The 21,309-nt window shown below is 35.6% G+C and overlaps 1 protein-coding gene across 3 annotated transcripts in view; it reads right to left on the bottom strand.

Moving 5' to 3' along the window:
- CLOCK (clock circadian regulator) overlaps positions 1 to 21,309 on the bottom strand; it is a 93,169-nt gene that overhangs the window by 21,390 nt on the left and 50,470 nt on the right. For all 3 annotated transcript variants that reach the window (XM_060188041.1, XM_007534619.3, XM_060188042.1), the window contains exons 12-20: positions 18,212 to 18,325; positions 17,972 to 18,090; positions 14,622 to 14,704; positions 14,312 to 14,418; positions 7,753 to 7,900; positions 6,889 to 6,964; positions 5,058 to 5,199; positions 2,400 to 2,500; positions 1,066 to 1,155 (exon numbers count right to left, since the gene is read on the bottom strand). In XM_060188041.1, the coding sequence (XP_060044024.1) occupies positions 1,066 to 1,155; positions 2,400 to 2,500; positions 5,058 to 5,199; positions 6,889 to 6,964; positions 7,753 to 7,900; positions 14,312 to 14,418; positions 14,622 to 14,704; positions 17,972 to 18,090; positions 18,212 to 18,325 (980 nt within the window). The remainder of the gene's footprint in view (positions 1 to 1,065; positions 1,156 to 2,399; positions 2,501 to 5,057; positions 5,200 to 6,888; positions 6,965 to 7,752; positions 7,901 to 14,311; positions 14,419 to 14,621; positions 14,705 to 17,971; positions 18,091 to 18,211; positions 18,326 to 21,309) is intronic.

Below are 21,309 nucleotides of genomic sequence, written 5' to 3'. Positions count from 1 at the left end.
AGAGACCCTGTAACCCTTCTTCATGGTTAGTGAAGCTTCCCCCTGCAGGTGGAGTGCTGTGGTCTTGAACCTGGGGCCTTAAGGATGGTAACAAGCACTCTACCAGGTGTACTATTGCCTGGCCTCTCAGTCTCTCTATATATTTTAAGCACCATTATCCAATACTGTAGTTATCTATCATCGTCTCTTTTTTTTTCAATGTTTATTTATTTATTTATTCCCATTTTATTGTTGTAGTTATTATTATTGCTATTGATGTCATCACTGCTGGATAGGACAGAGAGAAATGGAGAGAGGAGGGGAAGACAGAGAGGGGGAGAGAAAGACACCTGCAGACCTGCTTCACCGCTTGTGAAATGACTCCCCCGCAGGTGGGGAGCCGGGGGCTCGAACTGGGATCCTTATGCCGGTCGTTGCACTTTGCGCCATGTGTGCTTAACCTGCTGCGCTACCACCCAACTATCATCATTTCTTTCTATAAGTCTTTTAATATTTTATTACAAGCACCTGTAATATCTACACATATAAGGAACTTAATCAGTATCTTTATATATTACAAATGAACATATGAATAAAATTACTCAAGTTATTCCAATATCCATAGAAAGAATAAAATTTTAGCTGTATTTTATCTTTAATATCTTTCTGTCTAGGATGTCCTTTACAGGTGTGCTAGTGCATATTAAGCAGAACAACTCTTTGTCGCACAAGACTTTTGATACATCCTAAAAGACCTCTAGTATCCCGGGACCAAGTCTGCTAATGGGTATTCCACAATTACTGACAAATCAAAAATATCCTCAATATTCAAAATGCCCACAGTTGAGACTGAGTGCACTCACATATGTTTTAAAAGTGTATATTAGCTTAAAAACAAATTATCATTTAAAAATACTTAACTAAAAGAATAGGAAAGCTATCAGGGGAGGGGATGGGATACGAAGCTCTGGTGGTGGGAATTGTACCCCTCTTATCCTATGGTCTTGTCAGTGTTTCCCTTTTATAAATAAAATAAATAAATACTTTTTAAAAAACTGCTTAACTAAAACAAACAAACAAAAATACCTGGGACATGCCTTGTGGAATTGGTAAATTTGCAGCTTGAGACATCACTGGCTGTGTTAATGACTGGCCAACAGACTGGGAATTTATGGACTAGAAGAAAAAAAAAAAAGCACATTGGAATGACTGTTTTCAAACATAAGTACTCTGAGTGTCAATAGAAACACCACCATTATTCAGTATCTTTATAATTGAATTATAATTTGCCTCATCTGTTTTTCATTAGGTACAGGCAAGTCTCCCTCTCTGCTCCCGATTTTTAAAAATTTTACATAAAAAAATTAGCAAAAAAAATTTAAATGTAAAAACACAAGGGCACCATCTATATTAACTTGCAGTGGCTCTTAATAAAAGCTGGTTGGCGGGTGGTAGCGCAACTTGTTGAACGCACATGTTACAGTGCACAAGGACTCAGGTTCAAGCCTCCGGTCCCCACCTGCAGGAGGAAAGCTTTGTGAGTGAAGCAGTGCTGCAGGTGTCTCTCTGTCTCTCTTCATCTCTAACTGCCCTTTTCCTCTCGATTTCTGTCTCTACCTAATAAATAAATAAAGACAATTAAATAAAAATAAATAAAAGTTAGTTAAACTTGTGGCAGAGTGGTCAAGGCACTGGGACTTAATGCATGAAGTCCCAATCTTTAGGGATATGTGCCAGAGTGATGCACTGGTTCTCACTCTCTCTCAAGTTCAAAATACATAAACTAGAAAATAATTTTTTAAAAAAAAGAAAGCTGGTGGTCTAGGAGGTGGCACAGTGATAAAGCATTGGATTCTCAACCATGAGGTCTTGAGTTCAATCCCTGGCAGTACATGTACCAGAGTGATGTCTGGTTCTTTCTCTCTCTCTGCCTTTCTAATAAATTAAAAAAAAAAAAAAAACTGAACTTAACTGAAGGTCACTGGTATTTCAATGTAGACATAAAATAGTTCTGAACTACCAGCTTTTCATACTTCAACCTAAAAAAGTAGAGGGAGTGGGTAGGGGAGATTAACTGTGGTCAAGGTCCCTAGTTCAGTCCCTGATACCACCACAAGCCAGAGCTGCGCTGTGCTGATTTCACATTTACTTCACAAAAAAAAGAAAGAACTTTAGTAATGGACAATTTTTTGGATCTTCATATAAAAGGGGAAAATAAATCAATGATTCAAATATTTTTCTGTTTTAATAAATATTTATGTGGCTAGAGAAGAAATTCAGTGGTACAGTACAGCACTGGACTTTCATGCATAGGTCTCAAACTCAATTCCAGGCAATATATGAGCTGGAATAATGTCCTAGTTATTTCTCTTTCTCTCGGTGAATGAACATATTCAGAAGAATTTAACTAAAAAATTTACCTGACTACTAAATGATGACCTCCTTTGTACCATCTTTTCATGAGTTTGTAAATGTTGTCTAGGAGGAGTGCTGTTATCCGTTGGGATCTTCGTTGGTGTTGCTGAGGTAAGGGAATACAAACAGAATATCATCATGCTTTATAATAAATAAATTTTAATTATTAATAGCAAAACACAAGTGATTTTAATGAAATAAATTAATTAAAAACTAGTCACAGTATTTGCACAGAATCTCTCCAAAACAGACATAAAAATGATCACGGTGTATGATACAATGCTCAATATCATTAATCATCAGGGAAATACAAATAAAAACTATAGGGGTGGGGCGGTGGCACACCCAGTTGAAGGCACACATTACCATGTGCAAGGACCTGGGTTCAAGCCTCTGCTCCTCAACTAAAAATGGGAAGCTTCATAAGTAGTGAAGCAGGGCTGCAGGTGTCTTTCTTTCTCACTTTCCATGTTCCCTGTATCTCTCAATTTCTGTCCTACCAAATAAAATAGAAAAAAAAATGGCCTGCCAGGAGCAGTGGATTTGTAGTGTTGGCACAGAGTCCCAGTGATAATCCTGGAAAAAAAAAAAACTAAACTAAGAAACCTCAACCTCATTTCACCTCACACCTGTCAGACTATTATAAAAAAGACAACATAGGCTCCTATGCTGAATATGGGCCCCAGATCAGATGAATGGGGTTTACAGTCAACAATATTTATATACTTTTCCCATATTTGGGAGCTACTCCCTTCCCTGATCCAACTTCCTAGCCCTTTTTCCAGCCATGACATTATCTCCCCAGACATTAACTTGGGTTCACTTGCATATCAGATGTCAGGCTCAGGCAAAAACTAAAAGTCATGGGCCCTTTGGAATATACCTGAAATAGACCTATTAGCTATTTCCAAAACAAAGACCCCAAATCTTCATCTGCAATATTCCAGCCTTTATGTTCAAATTAGTCAACAATTTGTATGGCTTTATATGTTAACTCTTTTCTCAGCCACCAGGTTCCAGATGCTACCATGATGCCAACCAGACTTCCCTGGGCAGACAACCCTACCAATGTGTCCTGGAGCCCCTCTTCCCCAGAGCCCTGTCCCACCAGGGAAAGAGAGAGACAGGCTGGGAGTATGGATCGATCTGTCAACGCCCATGTTCAGCAGGAAAGCAATTACAGAAGCCAGACCTTCCACCTTCTGCATCCCACAATGACCTGGGGTCCATACTCCCAGAGGGTTAAGGAATAAGAAAGCTATCAGGGAATGGGATGGGGTACAGAGTTCTGGTGGTGGGAATTGTACCCCTCTTAAATGTGATATTATGTACAACCTTAAAAAGGAAATTCTGGGGTTAAGGACAGAAACACACATATATATGTGGCAAAAGACTTTCAGGTTTCAAACAATCCCAGCACCAAAATCCAGAGTTGAGCAGGGCTCTGGCTAAAAATAAATATATAAATAAGGAAAATCTTTAATATATGCTAATTGAAATAAGCCAATGACAAAAAGATAAATACTATGTAACCCTACTTAGTGAAAGTATCTAAAACAACCAATTTCTATGAATCAAAAAGTAGAGTGATAATGAGAAGCTGGGCAGTGGCACAGCGGGTTAAGTGCACATGGCGCAAAGTGCAAGGACAGGCATAAGGATCACGGTTCGATCCCCTGGCTCCCCACATGCAGGGGGTTCCTTTCACAGGTGGTGAAGCAGGTCTGCAGGTGTCTATCTTTCTCTCCCCCCTCTCGATTTCTCTCTTTCCTATCCAACAACAACGATAGCAATAAAAACAATAATAACAACAATGAAAAGGGCAACAAAAGGGAAAAGGAAAAAAAAAAGAGTGATAATTGCCAAGTGCTGCATGAGGGGAATACAGAGTTAATAAATATTCAGCTAAGTACAGTGAATATAATCTAGAGATCTGCAGAACAGCAACACTGTATAGTCATCAATAATGTATTATACACTTGAGATTTAAGAGGACAGATTTTAAGAGTTCTTACTACAATAAAATGCATTTTCAAAAAAGAGAATACCTAAAAATAGGGGAGTATTTTTTCCTACAATTTTGGAAACTTCTGTTTTTGTTTTATCATTTTATTAAAGGGTTCATGGTTTACAATGTAGTTTTTGACACATATGTACAAGTTCTCATCTCCCTGTGAAAGTTCTCTGCAGTACATTCATCCACAACTTAAGTACTTTCTTATCACCATACACTAGGACCCTACAGTTATGAAATTTTAAGAATTCTCCATGAAGAGCCTATTTACCTGCAGAAATAATCATGACCTCCCACAGTAAGGGCAGACTGGGTTTGATGACCCCGCAACACACACACACACACACACACATAACCAGTGTATCCCTGCCATTCCTTATATCTTAACTACCTCACACTCTATTCATTCTTTTAGAAATTCTTTAACATAGTAACCACAACATTGAGCAGCTCCTAACAACCCCACTTTTCTTATGTGTTGTCTTCATTTTCCCAAAAATAAAATACTGACCTCTTAAAAAAAAAAAAAAAACTCTTATAAAACTTACTTTAAAGTAGCATTTGACTGAGAAATGCTGATAATAGTAGTGCACACGTTTTAGAAGCATTCTTATTTAAAGGAAGTCTATTTTTAAGCTAGGGTACTCACAGCAAGGGTCAGAGACTGCTGTGTGAGATGATTTTCTTGAACTCCGGGAGGAAGCAGAAGGAGTTGGGCTATGATCAAACCTCTCCAGTGCTTCCTTGAGACTGACTGTATTTATACGATTATCAGATCCAGAATCTTGGCTCTAAAGAGGCAGAATAAAGATAATGTTTTTAAGTGGTTAAATTCAGAGATATTAATCAACAATATTGCTTGCTAACCTCTTCATTCCCACCAACACCATTATTTTCTCATAACATTTCTATCCATAGCATGATACCAAATGTAATGTTTTTAAATAAAAGTTTTGGCCTCAGCTTCTTTTTAAAGTAGCAATAGCTACAAAAGAATGAGCCTTTTATGAAAATTGATTCGATATGGGTCAAAAGCCAAAACATAAGTGCTAGCACTGCTAAACTTTAGAAGAAAAGGGAAAAGGTTTCATGGCATTGGATTGGACAATGATCTATTAGATATGACACTAGGAGATCAAGGAACAAAAGGAAAAAAGACTGATTAGCATTAAAACTGCAAAGCTTTTATTTGTCTAAGGATAGTATAAATAGAATGCAAAGGTAATACATGGAATGGGAGAAAGGATGGTGTGTATTAACATCTAGTATATATAAAGAACTACTACAACTCAACAGCAAAGAATAAATCCAATAAAGAAAAATGGGCAAGGGTCTTACACAGGTATTTCTCCTAAAAGAATACACAAATGAAATTTCTATACAACACAGAAAGGAGTGTTCAATATCACTAATCAGCAGAAAAATTAAAATCAAAACCACAATGAGATACCATTTCACACTACCATGATGGTTATTATCAACAAAGCAAAATAACAAGTATGAACAAGGGTATGGGGAAACTGGAACCCTGTTCACTGATTGTAGGGACGTAATTTAGTGCATATACTAGGGAAAAGAGTACAATAGTCCCTCAAAAATATAAACAGAGAGATACCATGGTCCAGCAATGCCATTTCTGTGTGTATATATATTTCAAAAGAGTTGAAGGCAAACATCAAATATTTGTTACACTCATGTTCATAGCAACATTATTCATAATAACCAAATTATGGACATAGCACAAGTGTCTATCAACAGACAAACGGGCAAACAAAATGTGTATAAATACGATGAATTATTCAGATGTAAAAAAAAAAAAAGGAAATGTCTTAAAACATGGATAAAACTAGAGAGCCAAATAAATTAGTCACAACAAGGCATGTACTGCATGATTACACTTTTATGAGGGATCTATCGGAGTCAAAATCATAAAAAGTAGGTTGCTGGCTGTCAGGGCTAAAAAAAGAAAACAAAGAGTTATTGTATAGGAGAGTTGAAAAATGAATTTTAGTATGTTTCTGTTTTTTAGGCAAGACTAAGTGTGTATTTGACATTGTTGCTAATTAAAGTGAGACCATACACTATTCTGTATTTCATCAATTTAGTTTAGCTATAATTGTTTAATGAGTATGATATTTCAGTTTGGAAAGATGAAGAAATTTAATGAATAGTAGTGATGATGGCTTAACAGTACAAATATACGTAATGCTACTGAAACATATACTTGAAATCTCATGTTATTTTTTCATTACTAAAATAAGTATTCTGAATCTTATAGAAGCAGATAGGGTCATAAAATCTTAAATTTAAAATAAGAACAAATAGCATAACCATAACTCTGTACCAAAAAAGAAAATAAAACATTTAGAAAAATAATATTCCTAAAGAATCATTCTATTTTTCAATTGAAATTTTAAAAATTATAGTCTTTATCTTTAGAGGGAAATAAAATGATCTTCTAAAAGGTGAAATATACAAACTTTGTCAGCAGCTGTCTCAGGAAGAGACTCTTCAATGCCAAGTTCTCGTCGTCTTTCTGCCCTAACTTCTGCATAACTACAAATGGGGAAAAAAAAAAAGAATTTTAGTATTTGCTGATTCATTTAAAATATTATAGAGGTAAAACTGTTCAGTGTCTCTTTTGGATCTGACTTCTTTATTATTAGTTCCAGGTTATTTTAATGAGTTTTGCACACCAAAAACACGTTTATAGTGTGCTATTTTAACCAAAATTGTATGGTTCTACTCATTTCAAAGGTTTATGTGCTATGTAAATAATCTGCAGCCATACCATATATAAATTAAGGAGAATTAAGTAAAGGAAAGGCATGCTTGTCTACTCCAGTTTTCCTTTTTCCTTCACTTCAAGAGTGAGTAATCTTTTTTTTGTCAAGGACTATTTGGATAGGTCTAATATCATTCCGGGCCATATAAAATTATCAATTTATAAAGTAGCACTTACTGTTTATATATATATATATATATATATATATCCTATACTGATTGAATTTTGAGTCTTTGTAGTTGCTTTGTCAGGGCCAGACTAAGTGATTTCACAAGCAGGACAGGACATTCCCCACCCCTGCTCTGATTGATTGTTTTGGTAGATAAAGATAGTTGTAAGTTGTGCTTTAAACCATAAAATTCACATCAAGAATTATATACCTAAGTAACTTATTTCAATGTAATGTCTATAAATTAATTTAATAATACATTAAACACATACACATATATAAATGGAGGAAAATCACTTTGCAGCTCACTTCAAAGTCATGTGTAAAAAATTACATTGCCAAAGTCATTATGGACCTCATAATTCAGAAATTCTATAGAAGAATCATTACCTTACTACTGTGTGAGTACAAACAATAAACTCTGGTCTTGAGTTCCACTGATGATAAGTGATATAGTAATGAGTCTGAAGCCAAATCCACTGTTGTCCTTTAGTCAGGAACCTATAATAACATGATTTGCCTTTCCCATATTGCATTACTACAAAGAAAAAAAACATTTTTTATTTCTATTATTTATCATGAATCTGCTTTTTTTAAAAGCCAAATTATAATTTTCACTTAAATATCTATGTGTATGCATAGACATATACACTCAACACATTTTTTTTTAATGTTTTCCTCCCTTTTTTTTTTTTTCCTCCAGGGTTATTGCTGGGCTCGGTGCCTGCACCATGAATCCACCGCTCCTGGAGGCCATTTTTTCCCCTTTTTGTTGCCCTAGTTGTTGCAGCCTCGTTGCGGTTATTATTGCCATTGTTGACGTTGCTTTGTTGTTGGATAGGACAGAGAGAAATGGAGAGAGGAGGGGAAGACAGAGAGAGAGGGGAGAGAAAGATAGACACCTGCAGACCTGCTTCACCGCTCGTGAAGTGACTCCCCTGCAGGTGGGGAGCCGGGGGCTCGAACCGGGATCCTTACACTGGTCCCTGCACTTTGTGCCACATGCGCTTAACCCACTGCACCACCGCCCGACTCCCTCAACACATCTTGTGGTTTTTCCATTACATGTATATAAATTAAAAGAAAATGATAGGAGGTGGGGCTAAAGAGCAGCAGCTGTGTTTTGCTCTCCGGGCTCAACTAAGAATAACAAAGAGGATCACTTAAGAATGCATCAAGAAAAGACTAAGATCACTCCAGGAACCCACCAAGCCACAGGTGAGTGCAAACACTTGTGACTCTTGGACAGAGGGACTTAAGGAGAGATTCCTAGGGCAAAAAAATCCATATCTACTTGGGAGTAGTCTGGCAGTCTGCCAGTTGAAACACCACCTCTGGTCCAAGTTTTATCAACAAAAAGACTGCTGAAGGGAGGTGAACTTACAACTGTGGTTCTCCACTGCTATTGCTCCTTAGGGGCTGGAACAGCAGCAAGGAAGCTCTATACTGACATCAAGGGGCAGAGTAGGTGGTTTGGCTATACAGCAGAAGCCTTTTCATATTGTTCTCATGATAATTAGGAAAAAGGGTGAATAATTCCCTCAGAAATCAGGATTTATTCAGAAATAAATCTCTGAATTTATTTCACAGAGTGCAGCTCAGCTCAGCTCAGCTCAGCTCAGCTCAGCTCAGCTCTAGCTGGGGTTGAGAATGGGATTAGGCCCAGGACCTTAGACCCTCAATGCTTGGAAGTCGCTTTGCATAACCACTGTGCTATGTATCCTACAACTTGTTTTATCTCTTGGTCACACGTGAGTGACTAAGATAAACAATCTACTTATAGCTAAAAAGGCCTCAGACTCCCATAGTCTGCAGGGAAGGTAAAGAAGACAAGAGGGTTTAACAGACACTGTCCTTCACCTCAAGGATTGAGATAACATTAAAAGAACTGTTCATTTCCAAAACTGAACACTTACTACCTTACTTTGACGTAAGTCAATCCAGGCAAGCATGATTAGTGGATTGAATGGTACTGAGAGAGGGACGTCGTAACACACCAAGTACAATAGCTAAAGCAATAAGAAACAGTGAGAAAATGAGCCTGGAGAAAAGCCAGATAAAAGCCCTCAAAGGATAGAAGCACATAAGAATGAGGAGAAGATCCAAACACTAATTGATGTAATAGTTACAGAAATGAGGAAAGCTTTTGAAAGTAATATCATCATAAATAGGGAAACAACAAATGAGACTTCAAAAGAAAACACTATCTTAAGGTAATTAGAGACCTGAAAGCTGAAATAGCTAAGAAGACAACTAGCTGAACAAGCTAACACAGTATCAAACAGGGTAACAAAAATAGTTGAGCTACAGAAAACAACAAAGGGGAGAAAGAACAGAATAAGTGAGGCAGAAAACAGAATTAGCAAGATTGAGAACGAATTAGAGACAACTAAAAAGAGATCTCAAAAAGAGATTAAGAGCTATTGAAAACAACTATGGAGAATATGGGGTGACTTCAAAAGAAGTAATATACACATTATTGGCTTACCAGAGGAAGAAAGAGAGGAAGGGGAAGAAAGCATTCCTCAGGGTATAATGGCTGAGAACTTCCGTACTACAGACAATGTAAAAGACATAAAGGTTCAATAAGCCCAGAGGGTCCTAAACAGAATTAACTCAGTCTTAAAGACACCAAGATGCATCATATTTAGAATGAAAAGGAGTAAGGATAAAGAAAAGATCCTGAAGGCTGCAAGAGAAAAACAGAATCATTTACAGTGGAAAATCCATAAGGTTAGCAGCATATTTCTCCACACATTTAAAGACCAGAAGACAATGGCAAGATATATATCAAGTGCTCAATGAAAAGGCTATTTTATCTGGTTAGACTGTAATTCTGACTAGATGGAGGCATAAAAACCTTCTCAGACAAGCAACTGTTGAAGGGAATCAACTATCATATCACCAAGCCTGCCATGAAAGAAGTTCTGAAAGGTGTCCTACAAACAATCACAACATCACCATGAACATGCCATATATCAGAACACTCTAAAAGTCTAGAATAATGGCATTAAAATATCTTCGATCTTTGATATCAATAAATGTCAATGGCCTGAATTCAACTATTAAAAGGCACTGAGTAGGAAGATGGATCAGAAAACAAAACCCAAACATATGTTGTCTACAGAGACCCACCTAACTCAACAGGACAAACAGACTCAAAGTTAAAGGATGGAAAACTACCATACAAGCTAATGGGCTACAAACAAGGGCAGGTACAATCATTCTCGTATCTGACACGACAGACCTTAAAATAAATAAAATTTTAAAAGATAGGGATGGGCATTACTTAATGCTCAGAGGATCAGTCAATCAAGAGGACTTAACAATTATTAACATTTGCGCCCAAGGAGAGGCCATCTAAACATATCAAACATCTACTGAAAGAGCTACAGCAATACAATAATAGTAGGAGATTTCAACACCCCAGTCTCTCAACTTGAAAGATCATCTATGCAGAAAATTAATAAAGAAACGAGGGAACTAAATGAAGAGATAAACTATAACTATTGGACATTTTCAGAGTCATTCACATTGGAAGACACATTCTATTCAAGTCCACATGGGTCATTCTCAAGGACAGGCCATCTGTTGGGCTACAAAGGCAGTGTCAAAAAATTAAAGAGCACAGATTATCATGTCAAGCATCTTCCAGACCACAGTGGAATTAACACTTTACAACAAACAAAAAATTAGTACAACTCCCAAAATATGGAAACTCAACAGTACACTACTTATCAACTACTGGGTCAAAGAGGAAATTAAGGAAGAAATAAAAATGTTTCAAGAATTCAATGAAAATGAAGGCACCAGCTATTAAAATATTTGGGATACAGCTAAGGCAGTACTGAAAGGGAAGTTCATTAACCATACAAGCACACATTCAGGAACAAAAAAAAAACTTATTAAACAACCTGATTGCACAACTTAAAGACTTAGAACCATATAAAAGGTCAGCAAAGCTAAATATTGGTTCTTTGAAAGGGTAACCAAAACTGACAAACCCTTGGCCAGACTCACAGAACAAAAAAGGGAGGAGACTCAAATAAATAGGATTGTAAATGAAAGAGGAGATATAATAACAGACACCACAGAAATCCAATGTATCATGCGAGGCTTTATTTTTTTTATTTTACTTTTATTTATTTATTTTCTTGCCTCCAGGGTTATTGCTGACAGGGCTCAGTGTCTGCACAACGAATCCATTGCTCCTGGAGGCCATTTTCCCCCCCTTTTGTTGCCCTTGTTGTTTATCACTATTGTTGTTGCTGTTACTGTTGTTGTTATTGGTTAGGAGAGAGTGAGGAGGGAACAACAGAGAGGGGAGAGAAAGATAGACACCTGCAGACCTGCTTCACCACTTGTGAAGAGACCCCCACTGCAGGTGGGGAGCCAGCGACTCAAACCAGAATGCTTAGGCCAGTCCTTCTGCTGAGCGCCATGTGCGCTCAACCCACTGTGCTACCACCCGACCCCACCATGAGAGGCTTTTATGAACAACTATATGCTACCAAGCTAGAGAACCTGGAAGAAATGGGCTATTTTCTAGATACCTACAAACTTCCAACATTAAATAAAGAGGAACTAGAAAATATGAACAGGCCAATCACAGCCAAAGAAATTGAAAGATACTAAAAACCTCCGCCCCCAAAAAAGTCCTGGACCAGATGGTTTTACAAATGAATTCTACAAAGCCTTCAAGGAAGAGTTAATACCTCTACTTTTAAAACTCTTCCAAAAGATTGAAGACACAGGACTACTCCTTTCCATCTTCTATGAAGCCAGCATCACCCTGATACCAAAAGCAGACAGGGACACAACCAAAAAAGAAAACTACAGACCAGTATCTCTGATGAACATAGATGTTAAAATATTGAACAAAATTCTAGCCAACCGGATACAGCAGTATATTAAAAAAGATTGTTCATCATGACCAAGTTGGGCTTATCCAAGATATGCAAAATTGGTTTAATATACATAAATCAATCAATGTGATCCACCACATCAATAAAAGCAGGACCAAAAACCATATGATTATACCAACAGATGCAGAGAAAAGCCTTTGACAAGATTCAACATCCCTTTATGATCAAAATGCTACAAAAAATGGTAATAGACTGGAAATTCCTCAAGATAGTAAAGTTCATATAAATAAAAATTATATTAAAAAAATAAAATGATTTTACACTGAAAAATTTCCCTACAGTTAATATCATTATATAAAATATTTTCTTTTCATGTAGATAGGTTTATTTGACCACACTAAGACATTAAAGTATATGAAATATTCACATTTTAGAGTACACCCAACAGGGTAGAATTATAGGAGGAAGGTTAGAAAAGGAAATATAATCTATCATTAAAACAAACCTCCAAAACAAAAGAATGAATTGCATGTAGCAAAAGGATAGGTCTAAATTCTGAGGTTTTGCTACCCTCAATAACATATGAAGTTGTTCACAAATACTTAGTTTCACTGTGTCTTAGATTACACATGGAGATACTGGCAATACCTACTTTCTAGAGTTATAATACTGAATAATAATAATTGTAATTGCTTAGCACAGTGGCTGCCTCAATGACCTGAGAAGTCTTTTGTGCACTTAGTATGAGTTTTCTAAGAGACTTAAATGTGAACCTAGGTTCTATGCAGACATACATTCTTAGAAATAACAATATATATTAATTAATAATATATAACAATACTAATATATAATAATACTAATATATATTACTTAATATATATTAAATATACATATTTAGACTTAGGTAAGAGTTTTTTAAAGAATCAAACTGAGGACTACAGCCCAGGAAGGACTTGAACCTGAACTTTATATACTATGTATATTAAGGATAGTTACAACCAATATTATTTATGATTTGCATTTTTGAGGCCAAGGGATGGTTCACACAAGGTAGAGCAAACATTTTGCTATGCACAAGTACCCAGGTTGCAGCCCCACTGAAATAGTATTTTTTAACTTTTAATTAGTGATTTAATAGTGATTTACAAGATTATAAGAAAATAGGGGTACAATTCTATATCACTCCCACCTTCAAAGCTCTGTGCCCCAGCCTGATCCAATAATAACCAGCATAGTTCTTCCAAAGTCATAGATACGGGTTGACTATACATATATATCTTTAAGTTTTTCAAATTGATATTTTTCAATTTTCTATATCCTACATATGAGTATAATTATCCTGTAGTTGTCATTCACTTCTTTAATCACTTCATTAAGCACAGATTACTGCCAGATCCATCCATTTTCTCTCAAAGGACATAATATATTTTTTTCTTAACTGCCAAGTAGTATACCACTGAGAATATGTTCCATGACTACTACTACAACTTCTTCCCTTTTTTTGTATTTATAAGATTCAAATGAGTGATTTTTATTCCATTGTTAAAGCCCCCTTCCCCAATTCTATTTCCTGATAGTTTATTATTATTTCTTAATTGGGAGGTTAGTGGTTTCTAGTACAGCTGTTAGCACCTGGGTACACTTTCTCATCTCACCATTGTAGGTGTTGGCAAAACACCTACAATGGTGAGATGAGAACACCAAGCTTAGGTCCTTTTCTATCATCATATGCTAGGTCCTAAAATCCTTCCTTCCCCTCATGAAACAGAATTCTAATAGCCATAGTATTATAATTTTCAAAGGACTCTTTTTTTCACTTCCATACATAGAGCTTATACAATTTAGAACAAGGTTTATTAGGTGTCATATTATGGGACTACTAGTACAAACTAAAATATAAAATACAAATAAATTTAATTTAAACTTCAGCTATGATTCCTACTGAGCAGCGTATACACACACAAAAAGCTCCCAGTATAATTATTAAAATGTAAAAGTAATTATATTTTACTATCTCCTTTTAATATGATCATTGTTTATAAGATCAACAACAATAGTCACCAGAAACATTAAAATTTACTTACAGTGTTCATGACATTTTGCTAAATTTTCTAGGTCATCCACATGATAGTAATCATAGCCTGATGTTCCCAGAACTTCAAATGGCAAATATCCTATTATCGGTGGTGCCCTAAATTACACATAAAATAATCAATACTGAACTTTTTATGTAAAGAGAAATATTCCAGTTAAAAATAAAATGGGGAGGGGTCCTTTGTGTAGAAAGGGTGATGGATTCTAATGTTCTGGCTAAAAAAAGTCTGTCCTTGAAATGCATCAATATAAAAAATTATAAGACTATAAACTTTTTATGAAATTTAAAGATATAGTTACCTGTGATCTAGAAATAGGAACTTCCACTCTAAACTATGTCTAGATGTAAACTCTTCGTTAGGCTCTTCAACAGTGCACATTTCCTACAAATAAATTAAGAAAGCTCAGAAGACTCTTCTGTGTTCTTAGAAAAATCCTAAATATTGTTTATTATATCATTATAAGTACCATTATTAAATTTTCTCATAAACTTGTTTAAATTCACTTTTAATTTTACAGTGCTAAGATGTGGCAATAGGGGCAAGGGAAACAGTGCAGGAGACCTCACATCTGAGACCCTTAAGTAACATGTTCAAATCTCTGGCAGCTCCATATGCAGGAGCTGAGCAGTGCACTGATCTCTCATGGAAATATGTATTTTTTTTAAATGTGTCAATAAATAACCTTTAGATACAAACTTCTATGGGAGTACTTCTAATTCTACATACTTCTCTATTAGCTCATATACCTATAAACTCTTAATTTTCAACTTAAATCTCTCAAAATAATTTTATTTATTTTGTTTCCTTTATTGGGGGATTGTTTTACATTTGACAGTAAATATAATAATTTGAACATGCATAACATTTCTCAGTTTTCCACATAAAAATACAACCCACTAGGTCCTCTGTCATCCTTTTCCAGGGCCTGTGCTATCCTTCCACCTACCCCAGAGTCTTTTACTTTGGTGCAATTCAAAATAATTTTAAATTTCTGTTTGGGTGTCTTCCCATATCATAAACTCAGAATATCCTAAAATGATTAATACCTTATTTCCCATACCTAGTTACATAATTTTATATCTCATTACTGGAGGCATACATATGTTGGACCATTAGCATAGAAATCTGACAATCACAACACACTTTCAATTTCACCTTTTATCATATAAAAGAATCAACTACTTAATCCTTTCAAGTTCACTTTCTAGATTTTAAAGAAATTTACTCTATCCTATCTAATTTCAGTGTCTTAATTTAGACTAGACTCTTGCCATCACTGGTTCACATTATTACATTATCACAGTATTATCTCCCCAAACTATCCTTGTTTTTCAACTCATCTTCTATTTAAGGGTCACAACTTCCTCACTAAAAACTCATTAACATATATATTCATAATAAAATTTAATAACTACTTAGTTTGTTGAAAAAAATGTTTAAAGTCTTCAGCATGACGAAACAAAAATTAAAGCAATTAATGTATTTCTAGCCTCTGTCTACTTCTTTAACTGCATCTTCTGCTATCACTACACTTCCCATACACAGAAACCCTAGATGCCAGTGATAATAATGTATTCCAACTTGCCTCTATTGTTGAATGACTTTCTGCAGCACAATAATTAGGGATCTGGTCTTGAGAAAGTAAGAATTAGGATCAAGATCTAGTTCCACAACTTAATAGCTGAGGCCATGGGCAAGTAAAACAACTTCTTTACATATAAAATGGAGATCATATTAGCCATCTATCCATTAAGGATTTTATAAGAATTAAATTGAGATAATGCATGTGAAAGTACGCAACATATATAAGAACTCAATAAATTAGTCATTGCAATTACTTCCTAAGATTAAACAAGGCACAACAAAACTGGTTTAAAAATCTCCTAAATCACAGCGGTTTAAGCACACATGGTGTGAAGCACAAGGGTCCCAGTTCTAGTCCCTATGGGGAGAGAGGGTTGCTTCACAAGTGTTGAAGCAGGTCTGCAGCTGTCTAGCTTTCTCTCCCCTTCTGTCTCCCCCCCCCACCTCGATTTCTCTTTGTCCAACAACAAGCACAACAACAACAACAAATACAATATAATGGGAAAAATGGTCTCCAGGAACAGTGAATTCATAGTGCGTATACTGAGCCACAGCGATAACCCTGGAGGTAAAAAAAAAAAAAAAAATCTCCTAATGATTATTAAATCAATAATAATCATAATAAAATCTAACGACTAATTCAGTACTTTGTTCAACATGATGTAAGTCCCTAATTTTAAAATTTTAGTTTAATTTATCTCTAATTATGTCCTAATAGTCAATTATTTTACTTCCCTCTTTTTAAGATTTACTTTAAACAATCTCTACTTTATTTCAAGAGAGAGAACAGAGGAGCACATTGCCATATATGGTGCCAGAGGTCAAATTCAATATCCCAAGCTGGTAGATCCAGAGCTCTATTGCTGCACCACCTCCTGGCCATTCCCTCTCTTTCTAGTCACTTATCGAACCCAAATAAAAGCCAAATTCTAAAATTGAAAAAGTAAATTACATGTCATAAAAATTCACCTGCACAATAAATTAATAAAAAAAATGAAGGACTGAAAATGAAAAATACAAATATTTGACTCATTGCACCAAAGTAAATGACTGGGGGTGGGGGGGCTTTCAGGTCCTGCCTGGTGTATGATAATGGAGGAGGACCTAGGGTGGGGGGTAAGAGTGTTTTGCAGAAAAATGAGAAATTTTACACATTTACCGACAACTGTACTTACTGTAAACCATTAATTCCCCCCAATAAAAAAAGAAAAATCACCTGCATATTTCAGAAGGAAATTTCAAAACTCAACTTTTAAAACTCATGTAGATTCTGGACCATTTACCTTTTATGTAGGATATATATATATATTTCTGGGGGCTGAGCAGTTGAGCACATACATTACCTAGCAGGAGAACCCAGGTCTGAGCCCTTGCTCCCTGTGTGTGGGGACACTTAGCAAGCCAGGGTGAAGCAGGTCTGCAGGTGCCTTTCTCCCTCTCTTTAAAAAAAAAAGCATTCTGCAAGGTAGGGATGAGAATGTTCTGCAGAAGCCCTGTGAGAGCTGCTTGTTATAGCTTACAACCATGGGACTAGCGGCCCAGAACTCCAGTGGTGGGAACGGTGTAAAGTTGTACACAGTATCTTGTAATTTCATAAACCAATATTAAATAACTAAAAAGAAACAAAGAAGTTCTGTAGACACCTATCACAGGGAGATAAGAAAACTGTACCCATTTGTTAACAGCTGTACTGTATGCTAGTAAACCCCCAAATAACCAAGAAATAACACAACACTGTTTTGTTGTAGAAAAAATAACCATCCTGAAATTTTGTATACAAGCAGGACAATAAGAAAACACAATCACTGCAAAAAATAAAAAGTAGTACCCAGATTCAATCCCTGGCACTATATGTTGTCAGAACACTGCTTTGGGTTTTCTCTCACTCATTAAATAAATCTTAAAATGGCACTATTGCATATACATAATAACCTACAACTACTACTACTTTCAGTGCTTATAGAAAGTTTGAGTCATTCTAGAAACAACAAAAATTAAACCTAACAATTTTTCCCATAGCGTGAAAGTTCACTTCCCATTCAAGAAATAAAACTAAAAACATACCTTGATGAACTGAGGTGTAGCTAATCTTACAGTAGCTACAAAACAAATTCTATCTTCATATGAAGACTTGTGTGTGCCTTGAATAGTTTCTTCAAAACCATTATGTGCTGAAGTAGGTACTAGAATAATAAAAGAAAATGCTATCTGTTAATCCTACAAAACCTAGTTTTTATTGTTGTTTAAACATGAAAGTTTAAGAAAGACACTAGACTACATTGTAGTAGAAGTATTTTAACTCACCACTATTCAAAGATTTGAAATTTCCTATGAATTTCACATATTCATAGGTAGGTGGCTCCTTTGGGTCTATTGTTCCTCGAAGCATGTGACAACAGAATTCTAACTGATTTTTTGCTAAAGTAAAAGAAAAAATATATTTGTAATATATAATACTAAATGAAATTAGATGATACAGGTTTTATAAGTCAGCAATCACTATCTTTTCTAGTAGAAAGTGCTCATAACATTTATATTAGCCCACAGAAATGTTTTTCAAGAATTGGTTTTACCTGGCCCTTGATAGAGAAAACAGATCTTCTCATACAAACAACTCCACGCATGCCCATTTTTATTTGTCCTAGAAAAGTTGTGCTTCTCATTCTATTAGCTAATGCTTCTATCACTACTTTAAGTTGTCTGTCCTATATTCTCTACAACGAGGGACACACATCACTGTTACTGACTCCTTTTTGCATCTGGGTTCTTAACTTCTACTTTAAAAATCTGCCCAGGTCATTACTTTGAGATGAAAACAAGGTTTTCCAAGCTACTCTTTTTGGTTTCTCTTTTTCGATACAGTCATCAATCATATATATTCACTTCCCTTAACTTCATGCTCTGTGGCTTTCATACTTACGTCTCTATAGAAATTGTTCTTCTAGAGATTACCACCATTTGTACAGCAGATGCTTGAGTAATGTTCCTTTGCTCAATATAAATTTCCTTTTATTGTTGATCAGAAACAAAACCAAATCCTGGCCAGGGTCACTTTGTGCAGAATGTGCTATGTTCTCCCCATGTATGTGGGGGTGTTCTTTCATATCTCAAAGGTATGTGTATTAAGTTAACTGGTGTCTGTAAACTGCCCGTCTGTATAAGTGTGGATGCATCTGCCCAGTGATGCAAGGATCTCCTCATTCAGGGTTGGTTCCTGCTTTGAAACCACTAAGCAGTCAGGATAGGTTTTCTGAATTGTATTATAAGCATTAAGTAATGAATTAATGAATACAGATTACTGTTTAATATTGGAAGTTTTGTGGGTGATGCTTCTGTAAGCAAATATATGTAGGAGGAATTAAACTTTTTTAATAGCAATAAACTTATATAGTAACATTAATTTCAGAATTTACATGATTTCACTTAAAGCTGCAGTTTCCTAGAGCCTATAAACAATGCTAAGTGAAGATTTAGTGTTTCTCTCCCTAGCGCAAACACCTTGTATAAAACACTGTCTCATTATTATTTTCTTTTAGAACATTTCTACTTGATACTCCATCAAGAATTTAAGTTTATAAGTCACTTTGGCCCTCATTTCTTAACTCACTCTTTTGCCCTATGCATATTTTTTCTACCAGCTTAGAATCATATCAGTTTGGCCTCTTCACTCTAATACAAGATCCTAAACTATTCTACTACCATGATTTGTTACCAAGAACCCTGGATCACAGAGAGATGAGATAGCCCGCCAGGTAGATGGCAGGTCTTGCCATGCACAGTCCAGGTTCAAGTTCCAATTCCACATGAGAGGTGACATGGCTCTGGGAGAAAGTCTAGTGCTATGGGTTTGGGTTCTATTTCTCTCTCTCTCTCTCTCTCTCTCTCTCTCTCTCTCTATGGAAAAACAGCTTGGAAGCAATGAAATCTTGTTTGTGCAAAGCCCTAGCTCTGCAAAACACAGTAACTAAACTAATAAAACAAAATACAAAGAACCTTTAAATTAATTAATTCAGCATCACCACAAAAGTTAGTTTATAACTCATGAGAAGTGATTTTAAAAGATCTAATAATTAGACCACATACAATGTTGTGAGAATTTCTGGTTATACATATGATAGAAAAAGATAAGGGGTACTGGAAAAATTATTCTGTTCAACAAACCAAAGAAAAATATCTAATTAAGCCATAATATTTTGTCTTTCTTGAAGGCAAAGACTATTTTTTTTATCATTACTATCACTTTTATGATATAGGACGAGTGTCTGGCACATTAAATATACGCAAAGATTATTTAGTTCTGTCTAATAAATAATGACGTTTAAAATTTTTTTTATTTATAAAATGCAAACACTGACATTTTCACCACCAGAGGGGTACAATTCCACACAACTGTCACCACCAGAACTCTGTATCCCACTCCCTCCCAATAGCTTTCCTATTCTTTACCCTCTGGGAGTATGGACCCAGGGTCACTGTAGGGTGCAGAAGGTAGAAGGTCTGGCTTTTCTGTACTTGCTTCCCCGCTGAACATGGACATTGGCAGGTCGATCCATACTACCAGCCTGTCTCTCTCTTTCCCTTGTGGGGCAGGGCTCTGGGGAAGCAGAACTCCAGGACACATTGGTGGAGTCATCTGCCTAGGTTGGCATAATGATCTTTAATTGTTTTTTAAAATACAAAAGTTAATCTTTGTAGTTTTATGCCAGTTGGTTAATGATGATAACGGTGAGAATATTTAATGTTCTCTCACTAAATACAATAAAAATTATTTTTAAAAGGTGATACATCTATATTGTCAAGTTTCATTTGAATGTAAAATTGCTTTATGATATAGCTACTATAATAGTGGGATTTCAATATACGCTGGACTTTTAATAAGGTCATAATTCCATTTTACATATACAGTATTCTTTGTTAATGAATTAATAGTGATTTACAAGACTAAGATAAAAAGAGTATAATTCCACACTTTTCCCACCACCAAAAGTTCGGTAGCTCCATGTCAAAGAGAGCCACAATAGTTCTTCCAAGGTCTTAGAGGAAAGTTAGCTGTTTACTTTTCTTTCTTTTTTTTTTTTTTTTAATTTGCAACTTTATCTGTTTTAGTTCTCCACATTTCACATATTAGTGAAGCCATATAGTAGTTGTCCCTCACTTCCTTACTTCACTAAGCATAATCATTTCCAGTTTTATCTATTCTGTCCTGAAGGGCATAATAACATCTTTTTTAACTGTCAAAACATTCTAATGTATAGACACCACCCAAGCTCTCAGGTCACAACACTAATTTTTGTCCACTGAGTATATATCCCACAACTCCTTTATCTAGTCATTTTTGATAAGCATTTAATTTGCACTGTGAATAATGTAGTACTGAATGAGGGGGGAGTAAATCCCCTCAA

The sequence above is a fragment of the Erinaceus europaeus genome, chromosome 3, assembly GCF_950295315.1.
Source record: "Erinaceus europaeus chromosome 3, mEriEur2.1, whole genome shotgun sequence".
Classification (NCBI taxonomy): domain Eukaryota; kingdom Metazoa; phylum Chordata; class Mammalia; order Eulipotyphla; family Erinaceidae; genus Erinaceus; species Erinaceus europaeus.
Note: the sequence above shows the minus strand (reverse complement) of the source record. Positions and strands in the feature narration are given on the sequence as shown.